Consider the following 27845-nt stretch of genomic DNA (forward strand, 5'->3'; position numbering starts at 1 on the left):
CCTGCTGGTGAGAAGAGGTTATTTGACATTAGCTCGCTTGATGAATGGAGAACTCAGGCATATGAAAATGCCAAGTTGTTCAAAGAAAAGGTTAAGAGGTGGCATGATAAAAGGATACAGAAACGTGAGTTCAATGTAGGTGATTATGTCTTGCTATATAATTCTCGTTTAAGATTATTTGCAGACAAGCTTCTGTCTAAATGGGAAGGTCCTTACATTGTTGAGGAAGTATATCGTTCTGGTGCCATGAAGATCAACAACACAGAAGGTAATTTTCCGAGAGTGGTAAATGGGCAGAGAATCAAGCATTATATCTCAGGTACTCCCATAAATGTGGAAAGCAATATTATCAATACCATAACTCCGGAGGAGTACCTACGGGATATTTATCAGCCTGTTTCAGACTCCGAAAACGAAGAGGTATGTGATTCGGTAAGTAAACTGACTCCAAAACTTTTCTAGTAGGATTTTTTCTCCGTTTTGGAATTTTGAAAAAAATAGAAAAATTTAAAGCAGTCCGGAAAGCGCACGAGGAGGCGACAAGCCTGCCAGGCGCGGGCCACCCCCTGGCCGCGCCTGGGGGCTTGTGGCCACCTCGTGTGCCTCCCGGACTCCGTTTTCTTGCGGAGTACTCCTTCTGGTTAGAAAAAATCATTATATATTCCCCCGAAAGGTCTAACCCTCGTATCACACAAATTTTCCTCTGTTTTCGTTTTGAGCCTGTTTTCTACCACATATTTAGAGCAAGATGTCGTCTCAGGAATCTGTGGGGGAGAACGATCTCCCTCAAGTCTATGGAGAAGTAAATGCTGACCTGAAAAAATGGAGGTCATGGAGGCCAAGGAAAGGCTACCTAAAGAAACCAAGGGCAAAACTAAGGAGGAGAATCAGGCGTGGGACGAGGGGCAATCTGTGTTCAACAAGGAAGAAGTTGAAGAAGTGGATTTCCTTTAACCCTACCTCCACCTACTGTCTCCATCCTTGATTGAACTCTTAAGGTTTTGTGAAACAACTCGTGCTCGCAATACTTTTCTCACTCGTGAAGTTGTTTTGCTGGAGAAACATATCACAGAGCTCCAAGGTATAAACCAAAGGTTGATGGCCCTCTTGGAATCAAGGTACATGACTGCTCCATCACCATCACCTCCCAAGGAAGACAACTAAGTATGGGTATGGACAATCCCCTTGGCTTGTGCCAAGCTTGGGGAGTTGCCCCGGTATCGTATCACCATCATATCTTTTGCCTTTACCTTTTCTTAGTTCGTTCCTTTTTGGTTTTATCTTTCTCTAGTAGACTAAAGGTCTTAGTGTTTTAGGCTTGAGTTTTGCTTTGTGTCACCCCCGATGTATTCGAGCTCGTGAGCCATATAATAAAGAGTGTCTTAGTTAAGGGCCTTGCCTCATGCCATGATCAAGAGATTGAGAAAGGAACAAAAGCATGAAAGATCATGTAATGATCTTATGGGAAGTGATGGCTTCACATATAAAAAGAATGTTGATTGAAACTTGTTGAGGGTAGACAAACGTAGACCTTGGTCATTGTTGCAATTAATAGGAAGTGATAAAGAAGGCGAGGTTCACATATAAATATATCATCCTTAACACCATCTATGATTGTGAACACTCACTAAACTATTACATGCTTAGAAGTAGATGTTGGACAAGGAAGAAAACATAATGAATTGTGTTTGCTTGGTTCCGAACAATGTTATATGACTAGAGATCCCTTAGCATGTGACGATTGCTTCCACCTCATATTAGCCAAACCTCCTGCACCAAGTAGAGATACTACTTGTGCATCCATAAACCTTCAACCCAGTTTTGCCATGAGAGTCCATCATACCTACCTATGGATTGAATAAGATCCCTCAAGTAAGTTGTCATCGGTGCAAGCAATAAAAATTGCTCCCTAATATGTATGATCTATTAATGTGTGGAAAATAAGCTTTGTACGAACCTGTGATGAGGAAGACATAAAAGCGATAGACTGCATAATAAAGTTCTTTATCACAAGAGGCAATATAAAGTGACATTCCTTCACACTAAGTGGACACACATCCAAACCTCAAAAGCGCATGACAACCTCTGCTTCCCTCTGCGAAGGGCCTATCTTGTACCTTTACTTTTTTCCCTTGAAAGAGTCATGGTGATCTACACAAATTCCTTATTTCGCCTTTTTCTTGGCTAACGTCATATGCTAGGGAAAGATCTATATTCATATGTCAGCTTGGAAGTAAGTATTCATGAATTATTATTGTTCACATTACCCTTGAGGTAAATAGTTGGGAGGCGAAACTATAAGCCCCTATCTTTCTCTGTGTTCGGCTGAAACTTTGATCTCATGAGTACCACGTGAGTTGTAGCAATTGTAGAAGACAAAAGGATGATTGAGTATGTGGATTTGCTTTACAAGCTCTTATTTGACTCTTTCCGATGTTGTGTTAAATTGCAATTGCTTCAATGACTAAAGGCTATCGGTTGCTAATTCTCGGTAAGGTTCTTGATCCATACTTTACTTTGTGAAGGAATTGTCACTTTAGCATGAGAGATTATATGTTGGTATTGCTATTCTGATCATGATCATGATGCATGCATGTTCGTATCTTGTTTTGTCGACACCTCTCTCCCTAAACATGTGGGCATATTTATTGAGCTCGGCTTTCGCTTGAGGACAAGCGAGGTCTAAGCTTGAGGGAGTTGATACGTCCATTTTGCATCATGCTTTCATGTTGATATTTATTGCTTTTTGGACTGTTACTACACTTCACGGTACAATACTTGTGCCTTTTCTATCTTATTTTGCAAGGTTTACATGAAGAGGGAGAATGCCGACAGCTGGAATTATGGCCTGAAAAAGGAGCAAGTTTGAGATACCTATTCTGCGCAACTCCAAAAGCCGTGAAAATCAACGAGGATTTATTTTGGATTTTATAAAAAATACTAGGCCAAAGAAGTACCAGAGGGGCGCCAACAGGGGGCCACAAGCCTGCTAGGCGCGGCCTCCCCCTGGCCGCGCCTAGGGGGCTTGTGGGCTCCCAGCTGGCCCTCTGGCTCCCCTCTTTTGCTACAAGAAGGGCTTCGTTCCAGAAAAAAATCAAGGAGAGGCTTTCGGGAGGAATCATCGCCGCCACGAGGCGGAACTTGAGCAGAACCAATCTAGAGCTCCGGCAGGACGATCCTGCCGGGGAAACTTCCCTCCCGGAGGGGGAAATCGTTTCCATCGTCATCACCAACGCTCCTCTCATCGGAGGGGACTCATCACCATCAACATCTTCATCAGCACCATCTCATCTCCAAACCCTAGTTCATCTCTTGTAACCAATCTCCGTCTCGCGACTCCGATTGGTACTTGTAAGGTTGCTAGTAGTGTTAATTACTCTTTGTAGTTGATGCTAGTTGGATTACTTGGTGGAAGATTATATGTTCAGATCTTTGATGCTACTCATTACCTCTCTGGCCATGAATATGATTATGCTTTGTGAGTAGTTACTTTTGTTCCTGAGGACATGGGATAAGTCTTGCTATAAGTAGTCATGTGAATTTGGTATTCCTTCGATAATTTGATGTGTTGTATGTTGTTTTTCCTCTAGTGGTGTTATGTGAACGTCGACTACATAACACTTCACCATTATTTGGGCCTAGAGGAAGGCATTGGGAAGTAGTAAGTAGATGATGGGTTGCTAGAGTGACAGAAGCTTAAACCCTAGTTTATGCGTTGCTTCGTAAGGGGCTGATTTGGATCCACTAGTTTAATGCTATGGTTAGACTTTGTCTTAATTCTTCTTTCCTAGTTGTGGATGCTTGCGTGAGGGGTTAAGCATAAGTGGGATGCTTGTCCAAGTAAGGGCAGTACCCAAGCGCCGGTCCACCCACATATCAAACTATCAAAGTAGCGAACGCGAATCATATGAACATGATGAAAACTAGCTTGACAGAAATTCCCATGTGTCCTCGGGAGCGTTTTACCTCCTATAAGAGTTTGTCCAGGCTTGTCCCTTGCTACAAAAGGGATTGGGCCACTTTGCTGCACCGTTGTTACTTTTGTTACTTGCTACTTGCTACGAATCATCTGACTACACAACTACTTGTTACCGATAATTTCAGTGCTTGCAGAGATTACCTTGCTGAAAACCACTTGTCAGATCCTTCTGCTCCTCGTTGGGTTCGACACTCTTACTTATCGAAAGGACAACGATAGATCCCCTATACTTGTGGGTCATCAGGAAGGAACGCTGCGGCATGCCATGCGTGAAGGTGGTGTTGGGATTGAAGCCGCCAAGCGCGTCGCCCTCGGAGTAGCTAGGCGAGTGCGCGTATCCCCAAGACGACATTGTCAGCGAGTGAGTGGCCGTCGCAATGCCGTGGAGACGCCTCCATGTGGCCTGCGAGTTGCAGCTGAGTGGATTCATCGTCCCCGCGCGGGGCACCTCTTCCTGATCGACCGCGGCTGCTGCCGGGGCCGCCACCTCCGTGTCCCTGATCTTCTTGGCGTCGAGCCTCCACCGCTAGTCTATTGTGACCGCCTCCCGGCTGGACGTCCGCCCTCCACTCGGCGTCCGAAAACCCGCCGACCTCGGCATCGGCTTCCTTGGTTTCCTCTGCTTCGGCTGGATGGAATCAGCGGTGGAGGCGGGGCATGGGAAGGTGTACTTCTTCGGCGACATGGCGACCGGATGGCGGGAGCAGGAGAAAAGTGGCGAGAGGGGCGGGGAAATGGAGGGAAAGAGGAGGAGGAAGGGGGGAGAAAACGGCGGGAAAGACCCGGATGCGGCCGACAAAGCAGGCCCGCTTGGCTTTTCGCTTCGCCCCGGCGCTCCGAGGCGCCCCCCGAGAAGCTGGGTTTGGCTCGGGTTCGCGAGCTATTATTTTGACCCAAACCAGCGATAAACGAGGAGCTAGGGGCGTGACTGGGCCGATTTCGCACCGCCGGCGCTAAAAAGTCGCCCGGAATTTTTTGGGGGGGGGGGGGGGGGCGAGTGGAGACGCTCTAATCGCACTACTGTATCCATATGCACACTCGTATAACGTGCATGAGCCGTCCACAAAAAATCTGACGCACACTTGCACACCCACCATCCTATCGAGGAAGACGCAAGAACCCATAAGCACACATGAAATGAGGCCCATGGGCTGGAAATTAGATCATGACGGCCCACCTGCGATTCACCACAAAGTTGCTGATAGCCTGAGCGTTTACCTAGCCAGCCACACGTGATCTTCAAAAAAAGCCACACATAAACTTGAAGAATATGTGTACAGTGTACATATCATGCCCTCACTAACTTGTCAGTTAGTCTCTTTTGTTTATTACCATTTCTGGATTAACAACTACAGTGAAATATCTTGTTTCGTCAAATTGTGTGCTTTGCCTAAACTTGGTGAACACATACTTTCATATGGTGTGTGTGTTCTTTTATGTAGACTAGGTATGTGCCCATGTGCCGTCAAGGGGGACAAATACTTCTTAACACTATAAGATGACTATACGAGACAAATAGTGATGAAAAATAAATAGACAAAATAAAATTATGTTTTGGTTATATAAAGCGAATTTTTCCGTCATTTCTTAAACTGGCAAAATAGGTATATGCCCTCGATTGGTATGCTTTATTCGGTTACCATATATTAGCTAATATTAATTTTTCTATGGACCATACATTTATTTCTATTTATTGAGTTGCCAAAGATGTCTAATACTCCCTCTGTTCCTAATTATAAGGTATATTATTTTTTTTAAAGTCAAACTTCTTTAATTTTGACCAAGTTTATAGAGAAAAATATGAATGTGTAGAATATCAAATCATTGTCACTAGATTCACCATGCAATATATTCTTATATTTGACATATTTAGTATTGTAGATCCGTATATATTTTGCTATAAAGTTGGTCAAATATACACAACTTTTGACTTTTTGAAAAACTAATACACCTTACATTTAGGAATGGAGGGAGTAGGTATCAGGTTTTACCATAAAAACAATTTATTTATGGACCAATGATTAGATTGCTGAAAATTACAAGGGGATATCGGGAAAACCCAATGAAGGATGGGAGGTTGGACAAAGAGGGGGTGAAAGATGGAATCCTAAGTTCTTTTTAAGTATTCCCTACATTGACAAATCTAAAACAAGTAATATGAATCGGAGGGAGTAGCAATAATAGTAAATTGTCATTTGGTGATCGAAAAAGCTTCTGGTCATTCTCGCATTTTGAGTAAGACCCTTGCCTAGCGTGCTACTCGCATTGGAGTTGTTGGATTCCCAAAGAGTAAGGGTGACATAGCACATCAGTAGAAAGTATTTTCCCCAGTTAAGAAACAAAATTTATCAAACAAGTAGGAATCACCAAGCTACCAACGTTAGCAGTACCTGCACGAAAAAATGGCTTGCACCCAGCAGGGAAGGGGTTGTCAATCCCCTTGTTCTTGCTAGATACAAGATTAAAAATCAAATAGTGATAGGGCAAAGCGGCAAGAAAGTAAAGAGCAATTGTTGTAGGAGTTTTTGTATTGATGGAAAATAGACCCGAGGGTCATAGGTGCACTAGTGTCATCTCTCTCCAAAGCATGTAGTAGCATGGTAGACAAATCACTGTTGGACAATTGGTAGAATAGGGCAAATCATAACTATGGTCATTCATAACATAATCTCACATTGACATTGCGTCCATGATAACTAGAGCTTTAAACTTTCGAACATCTATTACTATTACTTCATCCCAAGATCGCTATCCATCGAGCATCTCAAAGTATTAAGTTTACAAGAAACAAGTAATGCAATGAGCAAGATGACATAATGTAGACGGGAGAAAACCTAACAATGATATTAACCCCATCATTTTTATCCTTAATGGCAACAACACAATACATGCCTTTGTCCTTTCTATCACTGGACAAGATCAACGCAAGATTGAACCCAATACTATGCACTACTCCCTCTAAAGAACTACTCGTCTGTCTTCTCAAGAAGACTCGTAGATCGAAAGTATACGTAGCTATAAAATTACACATAAGAAAGACTTCAAGAGAATCAAAATAGATCAATGAAAAATATGATCGTAAATCCATAATTCATCGGATGCCAAGAAACACAACAAGAATTATGTCATATGGATCTCCAAAGAGATGATTGTATTGAATATAAAAGAGAAAGAGACAAAGAGAAAGAGAGAGAGAGAGAGAGAGAGAGAGAGAGAGAGAGGGAGAGAGAGAGCCCTCTAGCTACCACTATGGATCCATTGGTCCTGAAAGAACTATTCACAGATGATTATGGAGGTAACAAAGTTGATGATGATGGTCTCCCCAATGATCCTCCTTTTCAGAAGAGTGTGAGAATAGGGCTCGAGATGGGATTGCGTCGAAACAAAGACTTGCGGCAGTGATAAAATTGTTTTGCGTCTCGCTCCGAGAGTTTTGAAAATATGTCAATTTATAGGCCAGACATTAGGACAAACAGCGTCAGGGGCCCCACAAGCCACCTGACGTGCCCCTGTCACCGAGGGCGCGCCCCTGGCTTGTGGAGCCTTGTGGGTCTTCTGGTCTCTCCGTGAAGCTTCTAGGGTCTCTCATGTTTGAGAAAAAAATCGTAAAAATGTTTTGTCGTGTTTGGACCTTCGTCCATTTTGATTTTCTGTAAAACTAAAGACAAACAGAAAACAACAACTCGCACTAGGCACTGAATTAATTTGTTAGTCTAAAAATAATAAAAAAAATATCAACTAATATAAAATAATGGGCAAAGCATGTGAGAATGATAATATAATAGCTTTTATGAGCAGTCTCTTCATTTTATTTACTTTGCACATTAGCTTTGCTTAACTTAAGTCCTGCGCCCACCGCGCGCCGGGGGGGGGGGGGGGGGGCATGTTGGTCATCGGCGTCGGCATGAGGGAGGTGCACGGTCCAGATTGACTTCACGGGATCACGAGAGGGATGGGGCCGGTGGATCAGAAGTGTGGCAGCATCCTGAGCAGGATGGACGCCCAATCTGGCTACTGGCTAGAGTCGGCGGCCATGCGCGACTGAGCTGGTGGCTTGGATTTGAAGGATCAAGGGGGTAGGAAGGTTTGACGGGAGGTGCCTCGCCGCCGCTGGCCTTAGGGCCAGTTCTTTCTGTAGCTTCTAGAATAACCTGAAATAAGTTGCCCCCCTACCCAACTTATTCTTAGTTGGGCTTCTAGAATAAGCTGGGTAGGGGGCAGCTTATTCTAGAAGCCCAAAAAAGCTATCAAAAGAACTGGCCCTTAGTCCGACAACATCCTCCAGCGACGTAGAGTGGGGAGGCAGCTTTTATCTCACTTTGTTTTTTATAATCTCAGACCAATTTTATAAAGTTTGACTTATGACAAAGCTAACATGCAGAGTAAATAAAAAATAGAGGAAGTAAATATGTTAACGTACTTCACATAGAAATTTACAGTTCTGAACTTAGTGTTAACATTTATTGACCCTTCGAATTTGAGTAAACTATAATTTCCCCGCGAAAATAGAATAAACTACAGTTATTTTGAGGCAAATAATAAGAAATAACTATGCATATAAAATATTAACATAAAGAATATAAACAATTGGTTTGGACTCTAACTAATGGTGTTCTGGAAGTGCTCAGCTCAGCCTCAGGGTTCAAATGTGGGTATTTCTGCATCAGAACCATGAGTTGCCTTATACAGAAGCCTAGGCAGTATGCTTCTGTAGGGATCCTCCTCTCTCTTCTCCTTAAGATACTTGATGCAGCTCTCCACTTCAGATTTGACATGCAAATAGAGGTGTTGGGCCTTCTCCTTGTCTCTTAGCTCCTTCTCCCTCCCTGTGGAAACAAGTAAACCAATTGGAAACAAGAAGCAAACCTAATCAGTCATCAGGTCTCAGAAATACGTCCGCATGCATTCTCACTCGTTTCTCGATCATCAAAAAAAGAAAACAGTGTAGCGTATGTTTACTTGCCATGAGAATATCTAGAAAAAAATGTTTTCAGATTACTATTCGGTAGCGCAATTGTTTACCTCTTGTTTCAATAGGCTTCCCAAAGATGAAGTAAAACCTCCCTGGCACTTTTGGCGTAAGCACTACAGGATGCATATCTTGATTTTTTATCTCTCCAGTAGAATCAGTCCTGTGAAACAACAAGGTAAATCAAGATCATTGATCTCTTAGGTTGGTCGTAATGGAAGTATCATAAGTAGTATCATGTATATCAACTAGGCAATTTTGATGAGGTGGCCGAAAAGTAAATGAAGAAAGAGAGAGTTGGGTATCAATATCATTATACCGTATCATAGGCAAATTATCTGGGAGACCAAAAAGAAACTTTTGATTCTGAAGTAAAAAAAAATCAAAATATACCTTAGCTTTATTAGACCACCTTCATTTATCTTCTTGTCAATGCTGTCATAAAATGGGAGCTTCACAAGATCGTTGTAGTCTAACAACATCTGAGATGGAAAAGATTGCTTGTAACTTTGTATACATTAGATTAATCAAGTAGATGGCAGAGTAAACCAACATATTTTTTGAGGTGGCACTTACATCACATATATCATCTTCTCCAACCACTCCAAATGGTACTATTGTTGCTCCAAACCTTGATGCCATCCGCACAAATTCAGACTGCTCAGGCCAAAACAGCTTGTATTCCTCCCCCTGTAAACAACTATGTCATCTCCCAAAACAATCGATGGCTTTACTACTCACAAGATATATTTTGCTTTCCGTACCAAATTCTTACCTTCCTGTGAAGAGCTTCACGCGCGCCTCCCGGGAACAGCAAAACGAATTGCTTCTCTGAAAGGAGCTTGTAAAAGTTCACCCCGGTAACAGGCACCGCACCCATGATCCGGGGGAGATCGAAGTACGACGTATCCGGCATGAGCTGCTCTGAACTCTCGTTAAACATGAATGGATGCGCCAAGCCGCGGATGTGGATTCCAGTGCTCCTCAGCACTCCTGTGACCAAGGGTCCAAGCTCAAACCCCATGAGCATGTGGTACCCAACGAGCAAGACAGGTCCCTCCCTTGGCATCCCTGCTAGTCCTCTCACTATCCTCCCATCAGTCAGTGTTGATAGCATTACCGGGTCGGTGGCAAAATTCAGGAGCCTGAAGTTTCAGGAAAATCAGCCACAGTTTAGTAGTCATATACCGATCAAGATTTAATGTTAGAGAAATGGTACCTGTTGTGATCAATCGCCTTTTCGAGCTCATCAGGAGTTGGCGGTAGATAGTCTAAGACAAAGTCTGTCTGCCTGGAGCGGCGATAGTATGTAGATCCTTTAATGCTTGTTGCTAGATCAAATCCATTTTCCTGCCAGAAATAGCCAATTATGTTAGAATTTCGAAATGATTTAGTTGATGCAAAATGGTGATACTGCCAATGTGGTCCATGGAAGATATGATGGCACACACATAGCTAACATAATTGGCTATTTCTGTGTCTTCTATCAATGAGGATTATTTATCTGTATTACCAACAATATTTTGTGGCCGTTATCCCTGAAGTGGCGGATTCTGCATTTCTTTAATGCGCCATGTAGTCTTTCAGCCTCGTCGCGGCTTGGCAACAGTTCATCGTTTCCACTGAAAAAAAAGATTACCAACTTCAAATCTTGTCTAAATGAGTATAATAAGGCTATTTGTCAAATCTTAGCTGTATTTGTCAGTGTGACCATCGCAGTTCCTACCTAGCAATCACCAGGGTCTGGGCTTTAACTGCATGTAAACGTGAATTGACAAACGATGCCGCCGTTGTCAGCATTTTCATCTTCCAAATAATGGATTCCTTTGGCAAAATATCAGCCAAATACTGCAGAAAGAAGCGCGCAAAAGCATCATTACGACTGCAGCACACAAATGATCACAGAGAAGCAATTTCCTCAATATTTTGCAGCTCACCTTGAGAGAAGGCAACAAACCACTGGTGACCTCTGATAATGCCTGACCAGCTCCATCAATTCTTGACGACATCTTCATGAAGTTGCCTAAAAGCATTGAGATGTGATCAGTAGATGCACATCGAAGTCCGCTGTTCATCTAACAACAAGTCAGAAATTTTCCTCGCGGATATGGTGCCAAACCTGTGAGGAAATTTAGGAACTGTGGGGTGCTTAAATGGAATGGATCAGGGACCAAATCCAGGAGTGCTGAGAGAGACTGCAGCTGTGACCTGTGGAAAGATGTCCCTGAAGATGCCAAAATACAGATTGGTTAGTAAGAAGTTACTGTCACCAAAAGAAAGAAGAGAGCAATGCAGAAACCATGGTTGATGGAAGCAAGACCTGGGTTGACTAGGACCAGGACCAAATCGGCGTCTCGGTTCCGTGCCGCCACGGCGAGAGCAATGCACGCCCCGATGGATTCGCCAACAAGATATACTGGTCTGTCCGGTGCCCGTGACCTTTCTGATTTCACTGTCCTCTCTACGTACTCAACAAGGCCTGCATTCATCACCCAAGTTCCATCCAGATTTTGCTTATCAGCAATGCCCCAGGATATGTGGCAATAGTCAAACTGGCATGCTCCAAGATGAACATTTTCTTTAAGAATGCAGCATGGCATTTGTGTGCTTCAGTTATGAAAATCCACATGAGAAACACGCACCTTGGAAGGTCGTGCGGTCTTGGACGGGTATATGCAAGCACCAAACGTCGAACATTCTGCAGAGTGGAAACAGTCATTAGCTGCGGTGGTGAGGAAACAGAAGTACTACTATTATTGGATTCCCTGTGAGAGCTTTTACTTGGCCAATCTCTGGTGGTGCCGGATGAGCCCTAACCCAACTCCATCGATCCCTGCAAGACCACAATTACTGAAGACTGTCACTCCATTTCTTCTCTTTCAAGTGGTAGGAAACAACAAAGTGGCTCGATGAATGAGGAAATGCTGCAATCATGCAGCCACATGACAAGAACGATCTGGCAACGACTTCATAGTTCATAGGAGGAGAATTGTAATTCTGGTACACGTCTGAATCTGGCAAGAGAATTAAAGCCCTCATTCGGAGGATCCCCAACTGAAGCCAGGAATTGGACGGTGGTACTGCACAGAGGTCACCGTCCATCTGAATCTGATCCTGCTGCCGCTTCCGGTACCAACCAAGCCAAGCAACCGCCCAAGAAACTCCTGCTTTTTTCATGCGAGTAATAGTGAGGAATTGGGCGGCACCGAAGCATGCGTGGAAGGATCTGAAAGTGGCCAATCAGGGGAGGAGGCAGCGTGAGGCGAGCCAAGGAGGAGGAGAGCGAGAGGCGTGAGCTGCGGGTGAGCGGGCGGTGGCGCGCGCAAATGAATAGCAGCGCCGGATCCACGAGCACGGCGGAGAGGGACGACGGCGGCGGTGGCCCGCGGCGTTCGGGGACGTTTGCTGGAGAGGGGAGAAGGAAGAGACTAGTCAAGGGTCCGACCGCTGACGTGGCAATTTTGTTTGCCCTGTCATCCTGTGCAGCGGGCCCTATATGTCAGAAAAGTCATCAAAATGGTCTAAACGTAGGATCAGTGCCACAAAATCATACAGTACTGTATTAGTAGTAGATAATATGATTCCTGCAAACCTGGCCGTCAACGTAATGATTTTCTGCAGTTAACTTGATGCACAGCAAATATTTACTTGCTTGATGCAATGATGCTTTGTGCGCATGCAATTTTGTCAGACTTGTTTCTTGGTTATTAATCACACTGCGCATTTTGTAGACGAAAACGACGGTACCATCACATGGTAATATGGACCAGTAGTATTCAGACGGTGTTTGTTTTCAGGGACTTATTGGTTTTGGGACTTAAAAAGTCCCTATAAGTCCCACCTAAATCAAACACTAGGGACTTATTGGGACTTATTATGGTTAATTGGGACTTATGAAATAAGACTTTCTAATAGGAGCTTATTGGGACTTATTTTCTGGTCCATAACGCTAGCACCGCCTGCCCGGATCGCTCCAGGGACAGGACGACGCTCGCACCGCCCGCCGCCGGCCGCCCGCCCTGTCGCCGCCCGGCCGCCGGCCCGCCCAGACGCCGCCCCGCCGCCCGCTCGCACCGCCCGCCGCCGGCCGCCCGCCCTGTCGCCGCCCGGCCGCCGGCCCGCCCAGACGCCGCCCCGCCGCCCGCTCGCCCCGACGCCGCCGCCCCGCCACCCGCTCGCCTCGACGCCGCCGCCCCGCCACCCGCTCGCCTCGACGCCGCCGCCCCGACGCCGCCGCCCCGCCGCCCGCTCGCCCCGACGCCGCCGCCCCGACGCCCGCTCACCCCGACGCCGCCGCCCCGACGCCGCCCGGCCAGCCGCCTCCCGCCCCGACGCCGCCCGGCCGCCGCCTCGTCTCCCTAGTTCATCTGCAGGTTCGCTAGTTCATCCACAGTACTCGACTTGATCGCTAGTTCATCTGCAGGTTCGCTAGTAAATATCCTGGTATGGTACCTACGTCTGAGCTTGATCGAGTACTGCATTAGGGCTGTTGAATTTTTGCTAACACATGTAGCAAACTGTGATCGGTGCACTCACTCATACATCCATTGCAAGTTAATAATCAATTCTTGCACATGATAATATTTCTAGTTTGCTGTTGACAATTAGGCTGATGATGATTCATATTGACTGCAGGTTACCGCGCCATGGCTGATGAGGATCCCCGCGTCCGAGGTGACCGTACCATGGATGATGAGGAGGACGAGCAGATGCCTTTTTTTCTCTCAGTTCTCATCCGCCGGTGGAAATCTCGGGCGTTCCTTGGATCTCAACAGCAACGTCGACGATTTCCCGGAATTGGGCTCGTACCAGCAACTCCTCTTCGACCAGTCGGCTGGTCATGGCCTTCCTCCGATCGGACCTGGTCGTGGTAGGCCCATGCCCCAGGGCGGAGGAGGTCGCAGCCGGTCTCTGAACATCGGAGGTCGAGCCGGCTCTCACCTGCGTCCGTTCGTCGCCCCGGCCGTAGCTGCCTTTGAGGGGGGCGTCATAGGCCGTGGGAGGACCGTGTCGCAGGTCACCGGGCGCGGCGTAGGTCGAGCCAATGCGTCCTCATCTGTCGGCACTAGAGGAAAAACTGCGGGGAAGCAACGTGTCTCGTCAACTGCTGCGTCTTCAGAAGATGTTGACGAGAATGAAGGCTTTGAAGATGAAGATGACAACAATGGTTTTGGAGAGGTAACTTTTTAAATTGTGTATATAGTTCTTTTTTTGTATCAGCGTTAAAATTCATCTTTTTTTTGTGCTAGCTAATTGTGTGAACTTGTTATTTTTGGTTTGAAATGTCTACTTGTTATTTATGTTTGAATTGTGTACTTGTTATTTTTGTTTAGAAAACCATTGCAAAGGCCGATTGGACAGACGCGCATATTACTTTATTTTGTAACATCGCATGTGAGGAAGCTAGGGATGGGCACTGTGTGAATGGTGTTTGGACAAGTAGAGCATACAATAACATGAAGAGAAAAATTTTATCAGCGTGTGGGCCTCCTGCATAGTACCAAGCAATTCAAAAATTGCATTGCTAGACTCAAGAGCTACTATACTGCTTGGATGTGGTTGGGGCAGCAAACTGGTTGTGGCCGAACTGGAGATGGAGCTATAACCGCATCAAATGAGTGGTGGAAAAAAATAACTAAGGTACATACATTATTTTTCAAATTACATCTGAATTGCTCACACTTGTTTACATTATTCAGCCTTGTACTAATTATCTAACTAATGATGCAGGAGAGACCAGATGTCAGAAAATTCAAGGGTGGCAATCCTGAGTATTTGGATATGCTAATAGAGCTATTTCAAGGTGTGGCAGTTGATGGATCATCAGCTTATGTGCCCTTAGATGAAGATGATGAAGAAGAATATGATGTTGCCGATGATGGAAATGAGGAGAGTCCAATGAGCACCACAAGCAAGAAGAGGGGGAGCAGCGGCGGTGAACAGTCAGCTTCAAGCCCAGGAAAGAAACACAAGAGCCCAATGGTGAAACTAATGACAGGGCTCATCAATACTATTAACAGTGATAACACTTCTGACATGATCACTGAATATGCAAACAAAAGGCAGGAAGCAAAGGACAAGGCAAGAGAGAAGAAATCAAACAACACTAAGGAATCCATTACTCATTGTCAATTGTTGGCAGTTAAATGTGGTGCAGAAGAAACAAGTGTTGAGTACTTCATGGCGACTCAACTTTTTGCAGATGAGGCAAACAGAGTCATATTTGAGAACATTTCAACTGATGAGGCTAGGCTGACTTGGTTGAAGAGGTGGTGCATGATGAAGAAGTTGTACTAGTGTACTAGTTATCTTGATTGTCCTTTTTAATCGAACTATGTAATGGACCTGTGTTGTGTGACCTTGTTAAATGACCATTCCATGTTCAAGTGTTTAATTTGCACGTACTAATGTTTTCAAGTTCCAGAGGTGGTGCATGATGAATAAGTTGTACTAATGTTTGCATGTTTCAGGATGATGACAACAGTGTTGATGGAATAAGCAGTGATGATGGGAGCAGCAGTGATGACGAAGCACTGATGTTGTTCATGCACCAAAAAAGAAAGAGAAGAATGATGCAGATGGCCTGCATGATTGGTATGTATCACTTGGACTCTTACTGTAACAAAGGACCTAGAAGAGTACCAATAGAGTCTGGGCATGATTGGGTTTTGACAACACTATACAACGAAACGGCCTGTTACAACATGTTTAGAATGCACAGACCAGTGTTTGAGAAATTGCATAGTGTGCTTGTTGATTCCTATGGTTTGAAGTCCACTAAAAGAATGTCATCAGTTGAGTCTCTAGGCCTGTTTCTATGGATAGTAGGTTCCCCTCAATCTGTAAGACAAGCAGAAAACAGATTTGTTAGGTCATTGGAGACAATTGTAAGGAAGTTTGATAAGGTTTTGGCATGTCTGATCAAGCTTGCAAAAGACATCATCAGGCCAATAGATCGTCAATTCAGGACCGTGCATCTAAAATTAAGATCTAAAAAGTATGCACCGTTTATGGATAATTGCATTGGTGCAATAGATGGTACACACATACAAGTTGTGGTACCAGTTGCCACTGCTGCCCAACATAGGAATAGACATAAGGAGAAGAGTCAGAATGTGATGTGTGTGTGTGACTTTGATATGAGATTTACATTTGTCCTAGCTGGTTGGCCAGGATCAGTGCACGACATGAGGGTCTTCAATGATGCCCGATCCAGATTTGGTGACAAGTTTCCAAAACCTCCACCTAATAAGTTCTATCTTGTCGACTCAGGGTACCCAAATAGACCGGGTTATCTTTCACCATACAAGGGTTTAACCTATCATTTCCAGGAGTACCGTGATGGCACAATGCCTAGAGGAAAAAAGGAACACTTCAATTTCACCCATTCTTCACTTAGAAATGTCATCGAGAGGTGTTTTGGAGTCCTGAAGAACAAGTGGAGGATTTTGTTTCACTTGCCTAGTTATCCACAGCAGAAACAAAGCAAAATAATTGTGGCTTGCATTGCACTGCACAATTTTATTAGACAAAGCCAACTCGTCGATATAGATTTCGACTTGTGTGATCAAGATGAAAATTATGTACCATTGTCTATGCCAACGACTACAACAAATGATTCAACAAATGAGATGGACAGTGCTGCTATGAATCAATTCAGAGCTTGGGTCGCTGATGGGTTGTGGTCCTTGAAACAACAATGATATGAAGAAGTGTTCTTCGCTTCTGTAATTTCTGTTATCTCGGTTGTTATGTACTCTGTCTTATTTTGGTTCTTATGAACAAGTGTTAATTCGTTTGTATGAACAAGTGTTATGAACAATTATTATTTCGGTTGTCACTATTCTGCAATTCATTTGTATGAACAAGGGTTATGTGAACAAGTGTATTTTATTAGGTGCAACATGGACTTATAAGTCCCCGTAAACAAACAGGTAGGGACTCGGGACCCGTAAACAAACAGGTAGGGACTCGGGACTTATAAGTCCCTGTAAACAAATAGGTAGGAACTTATGAATTATAAATTGGGACTTAAAAAAGTCCTAGGACTTATGAAACAAACAGGGCCTTAAATTCACCTTCGATCAAAACGAATATCCAAGTTGCCATGAATCCAGAAGCACACTCGCACTTAATAGAAGCTTTATTGATTACTCAAGGATAGCAAAATCGCGGGTAATACAATTACGGAGAAATTCTGGATCCAAAGACACGTCCGACGAACCTCACTATCCTGATTAGCACTTAGGTGCACGTTGCGTTTTGACCCGTACGTGCTGTGCGCGGTAGAAAATTTCAACGCGAGTGGTAGAAGAAATGCGCGCAAGACGGCGAAAAGATCGATTGCACGAAGACGTACACACATACCGGGCAAGTAGAGCAGCGTGGGCGCGCCGGGTATGCGCTCGTCGCCGGCGCACCCGAGCGGCGCGAACCACCTCGGAGGCCCGCCGTCCGGCCGCCGCGCCATCTCCCCAGCCGCCTCCACGTACTCCCTCACACCTGGTCTACTCCCGGGCTTCATCGCCGCCTCCATGGACGACAACGACGCCGGCCGCGGCCTCGGCTCTCGGCTCTTGGACGCGGACGCGACCCACCGCGGCAGCGGCGTCACCCTCCTGCGTGAACCCGGCGACGCCCGACGGGGGAGGAGACGCGGGCCCGGCGGCGAGACGGCCGACGACGTGGCCGTGGCGGCGGCCATGGCCGGGCTGCTCAGCTCTTGATCGCTGGTGCGTGCGTGCTGCTGCGCTTGTGTGCCGTCGTGTGAGGGAGGGAGACGTGTCTTCGAGAAGGGTGCACGGTAGCTTCTGTAACCAGCACTCCCGTGTAGAGGTTTATATGCAAACTGTCCAGACTAGAGGGTTTTTCATGCGTGTGGAACACTCACAAGTCACAAGTCGTGTCTGCTCAAATGAGTAACAAAATCTTTAAAAAATGGCATCAAAAGTTTCAAGAAAAAACTGAAATCCTTTTTGAAACATGCATGATTGGGTGTTTACCGAGGCGCATGCATATTTCCGTGAAAAAATAACATCCAGAGTGTTTGAGAAGAAAAATCACAGAATGCTCTTGCACCGACGGTTGGTGGTTCCCAAAAACTGCCACGGACGAGGTCGACATGATTTGTCAACAAGATTGTAATGACACTGGTTGGTTTATTTAAATGTTTTATTGGCAGAAAAATGCCATTTCTTTAAATTCAACCACGTCTGTTGTCAAAAAAAAGTATCTGATGTTATTTTTACTAATTGTTTAGATTTTATTGATGTGCTTCCTCTGTAACTGATATAAGCTTTTATATTACTCCCTTCGTCCCAAAACAAGTGATTCAAAAATAAGTCAACTTTGTAAAATTGACTCACTTTTAAATCATTTATTTTGAGACAAAGGAAATAGTTACAAAGGGAGCAGAGACGAATCTACTGAAAGGGTTTTAACAGGCTTGAACCCTCCCTTCACCCCTCCATCTTTGTAAAAAATAGCTTTTACTACTTCCTCTGTCCCAAAATAACTGTCTCAACTTTGTACTAGCTCTACTACAAAGTTGTACTAAGCTTAAGACACCTATTTTGAGACGGAGAGAGTATTAGTTTTAAGACCCAGTCCAACCATTTACAAGCCTAAACCAACACATGACACAGACATTCCAGCCCGTCTTCCCTTCTTTTCAATTCTCCACTGAGAGGGAGTACACTAGAAGCAAAAAACTTCATGTCCACGTAACGGTAGAGATGACCGCGTAGAAACGATCCGGCAGCCAACGAGAAATCAAAAGCACGCCATCAAGAAAAATGACCCTAATCTGCGCAAAAAGAAAAAAGACCCTAAGCTAGGTCTGCCTGTATGCGTTATCTATCAGCACTACTTCACATGGACATGCAGACGGACGCGTCCGCAAAGTCTGAGAGTGTTCGTATTCATAAGAGCATATACATTAAGACTGGACAAATCCAATCCTCTATACATGCGTGGACGCGTTCGGGCACGTTCATGGACGCATCTGGACGGCTCCTTATATTTCGTTTCACGCATCGACATACCTCATATCCGGACTTCTAAATTCATATAAAGTCATGCACGTAGATCATCCGAAAATAAACGTCACACGCAAAATAAATGTTGGTAACGAACATAAAAAGGGTTTACATCAACTTTATTTGAAGTGCACAACAATCATCTCTCTTTGATTTTCATTATGGGTCCACATATGACTCACCAGATCATTGAGTAGTTGCATGTGCACGTGATGATCTCGAAGATTCTAATGCATATGCAAAAAAAAAAATCATAAGCTGCATGCATCTTGATCTTCAGGGATTTTAACTTGTACTCCATGTGTTTCAAAATTGTTGGTTTGGGCTACACCATCACCCTCATCCTCGACGATCATATTGTACAAAATAACACAACATGTCATCACTTGCCATAAAGTTTCTTGTTTCCACATCATTGCAGCTCCATGAATAATTCCCCAACGCGCTTGCAGCACTACAAAAGCCCTCTCCACATCCTTCCTAGCTGATTCCTGCATTCTTGTGAAGTGCTTTTGTTTTCAGCCATGTAATTCGGGTATGGTCTTCACAATACAGGCCACGGAGGATATATGTCATCGGCAAAATAGTATCACATGTTGTAGTCTCGGTCGTTGACGATATAATTGCACGGAGGTGATTCCCCGTTGCAAAGCTTCATGAACACCGGAGATCATTGAAGCACGTTAAAGTTGTTGTGAGAATCTGACATTCCAATGAAAGTATGCCAAATTCATAAGTCATGTGATGCCACCGTCTCTAGTATGATGATGGATTCTTTTGTGTGACCTTTGTACATTCCTCGCAAACCTTTGGGACGATTTTTCATTGTCAATGCATGCAATCGATTGATCCGAACATTTCTGAAAACCCTCTAGCATCACTAATTGCCAACAACTTCTCCATGTTGATGACGGCGGCGGAGCTGCGAGACGGACGTCGCGTGGAGGGAGAAGAGATGAAAACGGGAAATGGATTTGGGAGTTATGCGGGATGGATTTGGTGCAATTTGCGGTAGGGTCGGGCTGTCGGGTCCAATGTGACGGTCGTGCCCGGCCGTGCGAGAGCTTTCTATATCCGCTCCATATTTGGACGGATAATGAGGGGTGTCGGTCAACTCAGGCGTTTAAGGACGGTTTGAGAGGCTCGTCTGGATCAATTATTAATGAACGAACAATGACCGGACGACCTATCCAAACATTTAAAGAGAATTTAAAAGGTCCCGTTATAGATGCTTTAAGTTTGCATTACTAATACCTTTTGCTTCGAGGATGGTCGCGGCCCCGTCGACTTGCATCGCTATCTCCATAGTCAAGCTACAAAAATACTTATTATGTGTGGTTATCCCCCTTTTGAGTATGATGTAGCGTTTTGTTTTTATGTTCTTTTTTTTGGAGTTGAGCATACTAGCATCTTTGACCTATGCTGCTAATCACACACACGCATGGTAGGGTACGGTAACGTGTTTTTGTGTATGGCCAGGTCTGCACAAACCTGGCAACAGTGACACCAGCCAAATCCGCACCGCGCCAGCCCGGAGCGATGGAGCATGCACGTACGCCACCTCCCGCTCCTCCAATGGATGCACTGGCTGGTTTTGGTTGAACATCGTGTGAGACAGTTGCATGCTCATTCCACCATGGGTTAAATCCTGACATTTGTATAATTTTGAATTTATTTTAAGATTTTCAGGGATGCATGTTTAATGGGAGGAGATGTTCTTAACGATTATGAGGCGTTTGTGATGAATTCGTCAATTTTAAAATGATATATCGGTTCAGTCTCTTGCAGGTGTTCATAGGGATAGGGTTTACGTATGTGTTCTTAGAAATGAGTGTATGCGTGTATATAGATATGTGCGCCCACGTCTATACTGTGTTCTAGAAAGAAAAAAAACTAGTATCCTGCAGAAGAAAAATGAATATTTTTTAGGAAGAAAGGCAAAAGTTTTGCCTCATCCAATCATTAAATAAGAAAAGAATAGAGTTTGTTACAACACACACATAGTACGACATGAAATCTTACTCTCGCAATATAAATGTCCTTATTTTTTTTGCCCGACGGTGATCCAAAAGTTCGTCTCGTTCAAAATGTAGTTGTGCAAGATCGTCGGTGGAGTGCTTCTGTAACCAAACACACTTGTGTTTCACTCCGCTCATTCCAAATAATACATGTCATGAGCATCGTGATAGAAGCTCTATCCTTCCAGTTGTGGATGCCAACAGCAGTAGCACTTGCCCACTAATCCTTCATAGACTCCATCAAATGCCATGAGGAAGTGTCCAAGTCTGTAATGTGGAATTTTTCTATGACCAATCTCCAAAGTCTATCTTGAATTGACAATCAGGCAAAGACGTTAAACCTTTGGAAGAGTCCAAGCCTCCTTCCAAACCATCTAAACCAAACGGAAAAATACCATGCCCAGAAATGGTTCCCTATATGTGGAGGCCGCCGAGTAGTACCTCGTCATATGCTTCCACGTGATGCATCCTCGGTGAGCTCATCGAGATATATCTCGCTTAAAAGCATACATAGAACAAAAAAAATGCCAAATGTGTACAACGGAGGCAACAATGTGTTCAAGCGTTGCTCTTGAGAGCCCCCCAGACCTTCTAGTTTTTTCCTCGAGGAAACCTCATATATGAGTGGAGGAATTTCTTTAAGTTGCACCCAGAAAGCCAAGGAGAGTCCCAAAAAGGAGTCCCTGCGTTGTTGTCCACGGAGATGATGGTCGAGGCATAGAAAATTTTGAGGTATTCCTCATTGCACAGGGTTCTCATCCCCAACCACATCTTGGAAGGCTCCTTCCACTCATACCAATGCCATCTTAGAAGCAAGGTACGCACAAACTTGTTTGTGTTGAACACCCCAAGAACGCCATATTCTTGCGGCTGGCATACGATATCCCAATTCACCTTGCATTTGACCCCGGTTCTCATATCCGACCCAGACCATATGAAAGCCCCTTTAGGCTTGTTGACATGTTGTAAAATGCTTGATGGGATGACGAGAGAGTGATGAAGTAGACCACTTGGGAAGTGATAATGGACTTTACGAGAGTCGTAATCCCAGTGGTGGTGATATTCTGGCCGTCATATGTTGTCAATTTGCTAGCCACTTTGTCAATAAGGAATTGTATCGCAATGGAAGTTTGTGCATAGGCCCGTGATATGCTAGCCACCAATTTGAGCTGCCAAATGGAGAGGGGCATCCCAAGTATCGCAATGGAGAGTAATCTCTAGTTGCGAGTAAACTTTGGGTGATATGCTCCAAGTCAAGATGATTGTAGCGGATGTGTACCATGGCGCTCTTATGGAAGTTTGTGCATAGGCCCGTGACCTCCCCAAAGCCTCACAAGATAGCCACCAGGTTGTCAACATCTCTTTTAATCGGTACCATGAACACTGACAAGTCGTTTGCATAGAGAGAGGTCCACATCATGACTCCCCGTCCTCGGTCTTATGTAGGAGCCCCTTTCTCTTTGCCACATCGAGAATTGTTATCAGGGGCCAATGGAAATGAAGAAAAGAAGGGGAGTGAGGGGTCTCCCTGTCTGAACCCACGCTCATGCTTGATGGGAGAGCCGACAACCCCATTCAAAAGTATCCTTGAAGATGAAGAACATAATAAAGCCGCGATCCAATCATAAAATTTACATGGGAACCCACGACACTGAAGGAGGTCCAGAATGTACTCCCATTAGACCATGTCAAATGCCTTGCGAATATCAAGCTTGAATAGGAGTCCAGGGGGAGGAACCCACCTCCCATCCCCCGCGTTGCCCCAGCGGACGCCCGGGGGCAACCCTAGCACCTGGTCTCCTCCCCGCTTCCACCATGTGGCGCCACAGAGCAAAACCCGGTCGACATTGGTGGTGACGGGGCCCTGGAGCCTCTCTCCCGAGAGTATGCTGGCGCGGGGCGGCTACCTGAGTGGGGGCGAGGGGATGGTGCAAGGCCCTTTGGCGCAACAACGGACGCATGTCTCCAGCGCGTGCATCTATGGTAGCACGGTGGCGGGCTATTGTTGGTCGTTTGTGGCATGACAACTACGATGGGTTCAACTTCAACGGCGGCATGTGGGCGGCTCCCTGGCCACGTCCGCTTGGATATGGAACTGAGTGGTGTGGTCACGGCGTGGACGGTTGCTGGAATCCCAGATGAGGCTCTAGAAAGAACTGACGGCAGGTGTGCCGTGCTCCGGTGCAGATCCAGTGGGCAGGGAGATGGGCGTCGTAGAGGCGGCTATGGTGGTAGAGAAGGTTCGGTCAGATCTTCCCGATGGTTGTTGTTCGCGCCCTGGGCCGAGCGCGGCGTGGTGGGTGGGGCGTGCCTGGTCACGGTGGACGGCTCTTGCCGCTAGGCAGCGCGAGCCTGGGTGGGTTTGGCTGGTGGCCATTGCTCCATCCTTTGGTGGGTGTGTTCCATGGTGTTGGGGAGCTATCTTTACTTGGTGTCGGGGATTTAGGTGGGCAGGGCGATGGGGCACGCCTCGGTGGACGACGACGGCATGACGGTGGTGGGTGTGCGGGAGGCGCGGGGTGGCTGTGATGCCCTCCTTCTCGCGCGCGTGTGTGTGTGTGTACCGATAATTAGTACATATCTAGGGTTCGTGCTCGGGCGGGCTAGGTCAGGGACCGACACGGATCGAAGCATGTGCTTCGGGGTAGGTGCAGTTGGGCTTTGCTTGGGATATGCTCACGAGTGTGGCTCATGCTCCCCTCGCGGGTATGAGGCTCGATGGTGGTGGTCGTGTTAGGTTGCGTTAGTGCACGGATTAGCACCGGAGATCAAGGATATGGCGTCGTGTGAGTTCGTCTAGACAAGAGCTCAAGGCAGGCTCGCCGACGTCCGTCGACAGTCTCCCTTCCCGTCCATCAGGCATTGGCTGGGGACGCAGGTGTGGGTGCCTCCTACTACCGACGCACCTACCCAGACTCAGAGACTGATGTCGGGCTAGGAGTAGATGGAATGTCGTCGCTCTTCCTACCGCGGTTGAGTGTGTTGCGATGTGTGCGTTGTACGATATCTCGAGACACGGATGACATGGGGTGGTGGCCCAAGATGGCGGTACACATGGTTGCTCTTCGGCGGGCATCATGGCAGTGATGGTGGCTCTTCTCCCGGGTTGTGTGTGTTGGAAATATGCCCTAGAGGCAATAATAAAATGGTTATTATCATATTTCCTTGTTCATGATAATCATCTATTGTTCATGATATAATTGTATTAACAGGAAACAATAATACATGTGTGAATAAATAGATCACAATGTGTCCCTAGCAAGCCTCTAGTTGGCTAGCTCGTTAGTCAATAGATGATCATGGTTTCCTGGTCATGGGCATTAGATGTCATTGATAACGGGATCACATCATTGGGAGAATGATGTGATGAACAAGACCCAATCCTAAGCATAGCACTAGATCGTATTGTTCGTACGCTAAAGCTTTTCTAATGTCAAGTGTCTTTTCCTTTGACCGTGAGATTGTGCAACTCCTGGATACCATAGGAGTGCTTTGGGTGTATCAAACGTCACAACGTAACTGGGTGACTATAAAGATGCACTACGGGTACCTCTGAAAGTGTCTGTTGGGTTGGTACAAATCGAGCTCGGGATTTGTCACTCTACGTGACGGAGAGGTATCTCTGGGCCCACTCGGTAGAACATCATCATGAGCTCAATGTGACTAAGGAGTTAGTCACACGATGACGTGCTACGAAACGAGTAAAGAGACTTATCGGTAACGAGATTGAACAAGGTATAGGTATAACGACAATCGAATCTCGGGCAAGTTCTATACCGACAGACAAAGGGAATTCTATACGGGATTGATTGAATCCTTGACATCGTGGTTCATCCGATGAGATCATCGTGGAGCAAGTGGGAGCCACCATGAGTATCCAGACCCCACTGATGTTTATTGGCCGGAGAGGTGTCTCGGTCATGTCTACCTGTCTACCGAACCCGTAGGGTCTACACACTTAAGGTTCGATGACGCTAGGGTTATAGGGAATTGTTATACGAGGTTACCGAAAATTGTTCGGAGTTCCGGATGAGATCCCGGACGTCACAAGGAGCTCCGTAATGGTCTGGAGGTAAAGATTGATATATAGGATGGATGGTTTTGGACACCGGAAATGTTTCGGGCGTCACCGGTAATGTACCGGGACCACCTGGACCACCGAAAATGGTCCCGGGGGTCCACCAGGAGGGGCCACCAGGCCCAAGAGGTAGCATGGTGTGACAGTCTGAGACCGACGCACAGAATATTCCCCCTTTTATTTCCGTTTCCGTCGTGTGATTAGTTTTATTTGTTGCATCGTCATTTAGTTTGCATCGTCGCATCATGCATGGCATCTTGCATCGTGTGTCACGTGTGGTTTTGAGTGTTGTGCTTCGAGTGATCACTGAGTCATAGAGCGATAGTAGTTCCCCCCCTCTCTCCTCTTACTTCATTTTGTGGTTTTGCTAAAGTTCCGTTTTAACCCCTATTTTAAAAAATAAAGATTCGTCTTCTTTTAAAGAAAATCCTTTTATTAAATGTGGGGGCAACCCTTGGGTTTTTTCTCTTATTTCCTCTTTGGTTTCATTTCAAAACTAGAGTTGCATTTTATTTATAAAAGGGGTTTGATTTTAATCTTTTGTAAAAAAGGTTTAATTTTATTCTTTTGTAAAAAAAGGGTTTAATTTTATTCTTCAAAATATTTTAGTTTTATTTGTTAAAAGAGGCCCAATCTATTTTATAGTTGGGGTTTATTTTTAAAGGAGTAAAATGCATTTTTTTTATTTTGTTAAAACATATTTTCCTGAAAGTTTGTTCTCTGTTTTTATTTAAAAAAAAACCAAGGGCAGAGAGGCCCAGCCGGCCCAAGGCCAAACCAGGCCTCCAACCCTAGCGCCAGGGAGAGCGAATGCTCGATCCCTTTCCTCCCTCGAGCGCGTCGTCCTCCCCTCGCCCAGCCTCCCTATCCCTCCAGCCCGATGCGCCTCGCCGCCTCCCCACGCCGGTTACCCGCATCCACCTCGCGCCGTCGGCCTCAGCTGCCCCGCCGCCAGCTCCCTCCGCCTCGCCGGCCTCTCCCCGCCGCTCTTGGCTTCCGCGCCGCGCCGCCCCGAGCCGCCCTCGCCCGCGCGCCGCCCTGCACGCCGGTGGCCAGCCCCGCCGCTGCAGCGACCGTGCTCCCCGCGTCCCCTGACCTCGCCGGCCTCCCGGTCGCCGCCCAGATCGCCTCCTCGCCGTTCTCTGGGCTCGCCCTGCTGCCGCCTCGCCGGTGTCAGCCCGTGCCTGCCGTTCCCGCGCGGCCGCCATCCGTCGCATTGCCGTGCTCGCCGCGCCGCGTGCGCCGTGGTCGCTGCGCCATCTGTCATGGTCGTCTCCCGCTCCTCGGCCTCGCGCCCGCCGTGCTCTGCCCGCCGTGGTCGCCAAGTGCTCCAGGCTCAACCTCCTGTTCCTCCTGCCAAGATGTTGCTGTTGTTGTGCGAAGCTGCTGCTCCTGCTGCCGTTGGGTGTCGCCGTGTGCTGCTCTTGTCGTCGTTTGCCGCTGCTTATCCCTGTTGCTGCCTGTTGTTGCCTTGCCTGCTGCTGCCGTTGCTAGGCTGTGATTGAGTTGTTTGCTTGCTGCCCCCTGCGCGCTGTGTGCTGCCGCTAGGCTAGTTGCTTAGCCGTTTTCTGCCTGCTGTTGCTTGCTGGCCTGAAGTTTTCCGTTGCCGCATGTTGTTTCTGCCTGATGCTAGCTGTTGCTGTCGATTGTTGTTGCTCCTGCCTTGCTGGCCTAGCTAGTTGCTGCTGCTTGTAGTTTGCTGCTAGGTGGCTAGTGCTTGCTGTTAGGCTGCTGTAGATGCTTGCTAGGTGTAGTTGCTGTTGCTTGCTAGCTGCTAGGTAGTTTTTGCTGCTGGCCTTGCTAGTTAGGCTAGGTGCTGCTAGCTTGCTAGCTTGGTGTTGCAAGTTGCTGCTGTTAGATGGTGGCATGTTGCCGTTGTGTTGCCGTTGCCTGCTGCTGGTGCTGCTTGTGTCGCGTTGCTGTTTGATGTCGCCGGTTATGTCGGCGAAGACCGTGTGCGTCATTCCCTCCTTCATGGAGCCGACAAGATTGGCGAGAACCACGTCGTCCTCGACGACCCCCGGAACATGTTCGACAACCGATGCGAAGATCGTGCACCAACGACAAGAGAACGACTACCGTCGATGAGACCGAGTACCTCGACTTCCACGACGACCACGACCTCCACGACGTCCGCTTCGACCGAACCCCTCCGATTCGCACGCGTCGAAGGTATACCGATGAGACGTGTCGTGTAACGAACGAATGTGATGTATGAGTTGTATCGTGTGTTGCACCGTATGTTGCCCGTTGCACGTTGTCCCTCTTATGTTGTGCCCCGACACATGGGAACCCGGTAACCGGGATCACCCCATCTTATTTACCGCTCCCGCACGCGTTCCCAGTACGTTGGCACGATATCTCAACGAGTTATCGGGATAGGAACGTTGCCGTGGCATCGTTTCCGTCTTGCCACCATGGTTCCCTCTCGCTCGCCGTGGTGACACCTGTTTCTTTCTCTTCTTGCCCGTGATGTTTGAACTCGCATGCATGACGCATTCATGGCATATGATCTTGTGTTGCATGTCTCTCGTGCCGCAACTCCGCTCTTTGTTCCGCGAGTTAAACCGACTAGGATGACACGTAGGATCATCGCTTCACCCCTTGCCATGTTAACAACATTTATTATTGCGTGTTAAATAATCGGGAGTGAATTAAATAATTAATCGTGGAGTTTCGTCGATATGCAACCCGTTGCATATCGAGCTTCACTTAATGTGTAGAGTTTGTGTGAGGTGAATTGCCATGCCATGCCTGCATCATT

The 27845-nt window shown here is 46.3% G+C and overlaps 2 protein-coding genes across 3 annotated transcripts in view; one reads left to right on the forward strand and one right to left on the reverse strand.

Moving 5' to 3' along the window:
* LOC123399821 (acyltransferase-like protein At3g26840, chloroplastic) overlaps nt 1-17756 on the reverse strand; it is a 34167-nt gene extending 16411 nt beyond the window's left edge. The window contains exons 1-14 of one of the 2 annotated variants that reach the window (XM_045094198.1): nt 17316-17756; nt 11730-11781; nt 11591-11646; nt 11269-11427; nt 11068-11172; nt 10886-10971; nt 10675-10796; nt 10462-10570; nt 10168-10298; nt 9724-10093; nt 9525-9638; nt 9342-9430; nt 9002-9111; nt 8412-8805 (exon numbers count right to left, since the gene is read on the reverse strand). In XM_045094198.1, the coding sequence (XP_044950133.1) occupies nt 8615-8805; nt 9002-9111; nt 9342-9430; nt 9525-9638; nt 9724-10093; nt 10168-10298; nt 10462-10570; nt 10675-10796; nt 10886-10971; nt 11068-11172; nt 11269-11427; nt 11591-11646; nt 11730-11781; nt 17316-17652 (2031 nt within the window). In that variant the 5' untranslated portion in view covers nt 17653-17756 and the 3' untranslated portion in view covers nt 8412-8614. Of the gene's footprint in view, nt 1-8411; nt 8806-9001; nt 9112-9341; nt 9431-9524; nt 9639-9723; nt 10094-10167; nt 10299-10461; nt 10571-10674; nt 10797-10885; nt 10972-11067; nt 11173-11268; nt 11428-11590; nt 11647-11729; nt 11782-17315 lie in introns of those variants that run through there. The other variant, XM_045094199.1, reaches the window with a different exon arrangement.
* On the forward strand, nt 15410-16857 carry LOC123399822 (protein ALP1-like). The gene has a single exon (XM_045094201.1). It carries the CDS (start codon nt 15410-15412, stop codon nt 16649-16651), a length of 1242 nt encoding a protein of 413 aa, XP_044950136.1. The 3' UTR covers nt 16652-16857.
* Nucleotides 17757-27845: the final 10089 nt, after the last annotated feature.

Source organism: Hordeum vulgare, chromosome 5H (genome assembly GCF_904849725.1).
Source record: "Hordeum vulgare subsp. vulgare chromosome 5H, MorexV3_pseudomolecules_assembly, whole genome shotgun sequence".
Taxonomy (NCBI): Eukaryota; Viridiplantae; Streptophyta; class Magnoliopsida; order Poales; family Poaceae; genus Hordeum; species Hordeum vulgare.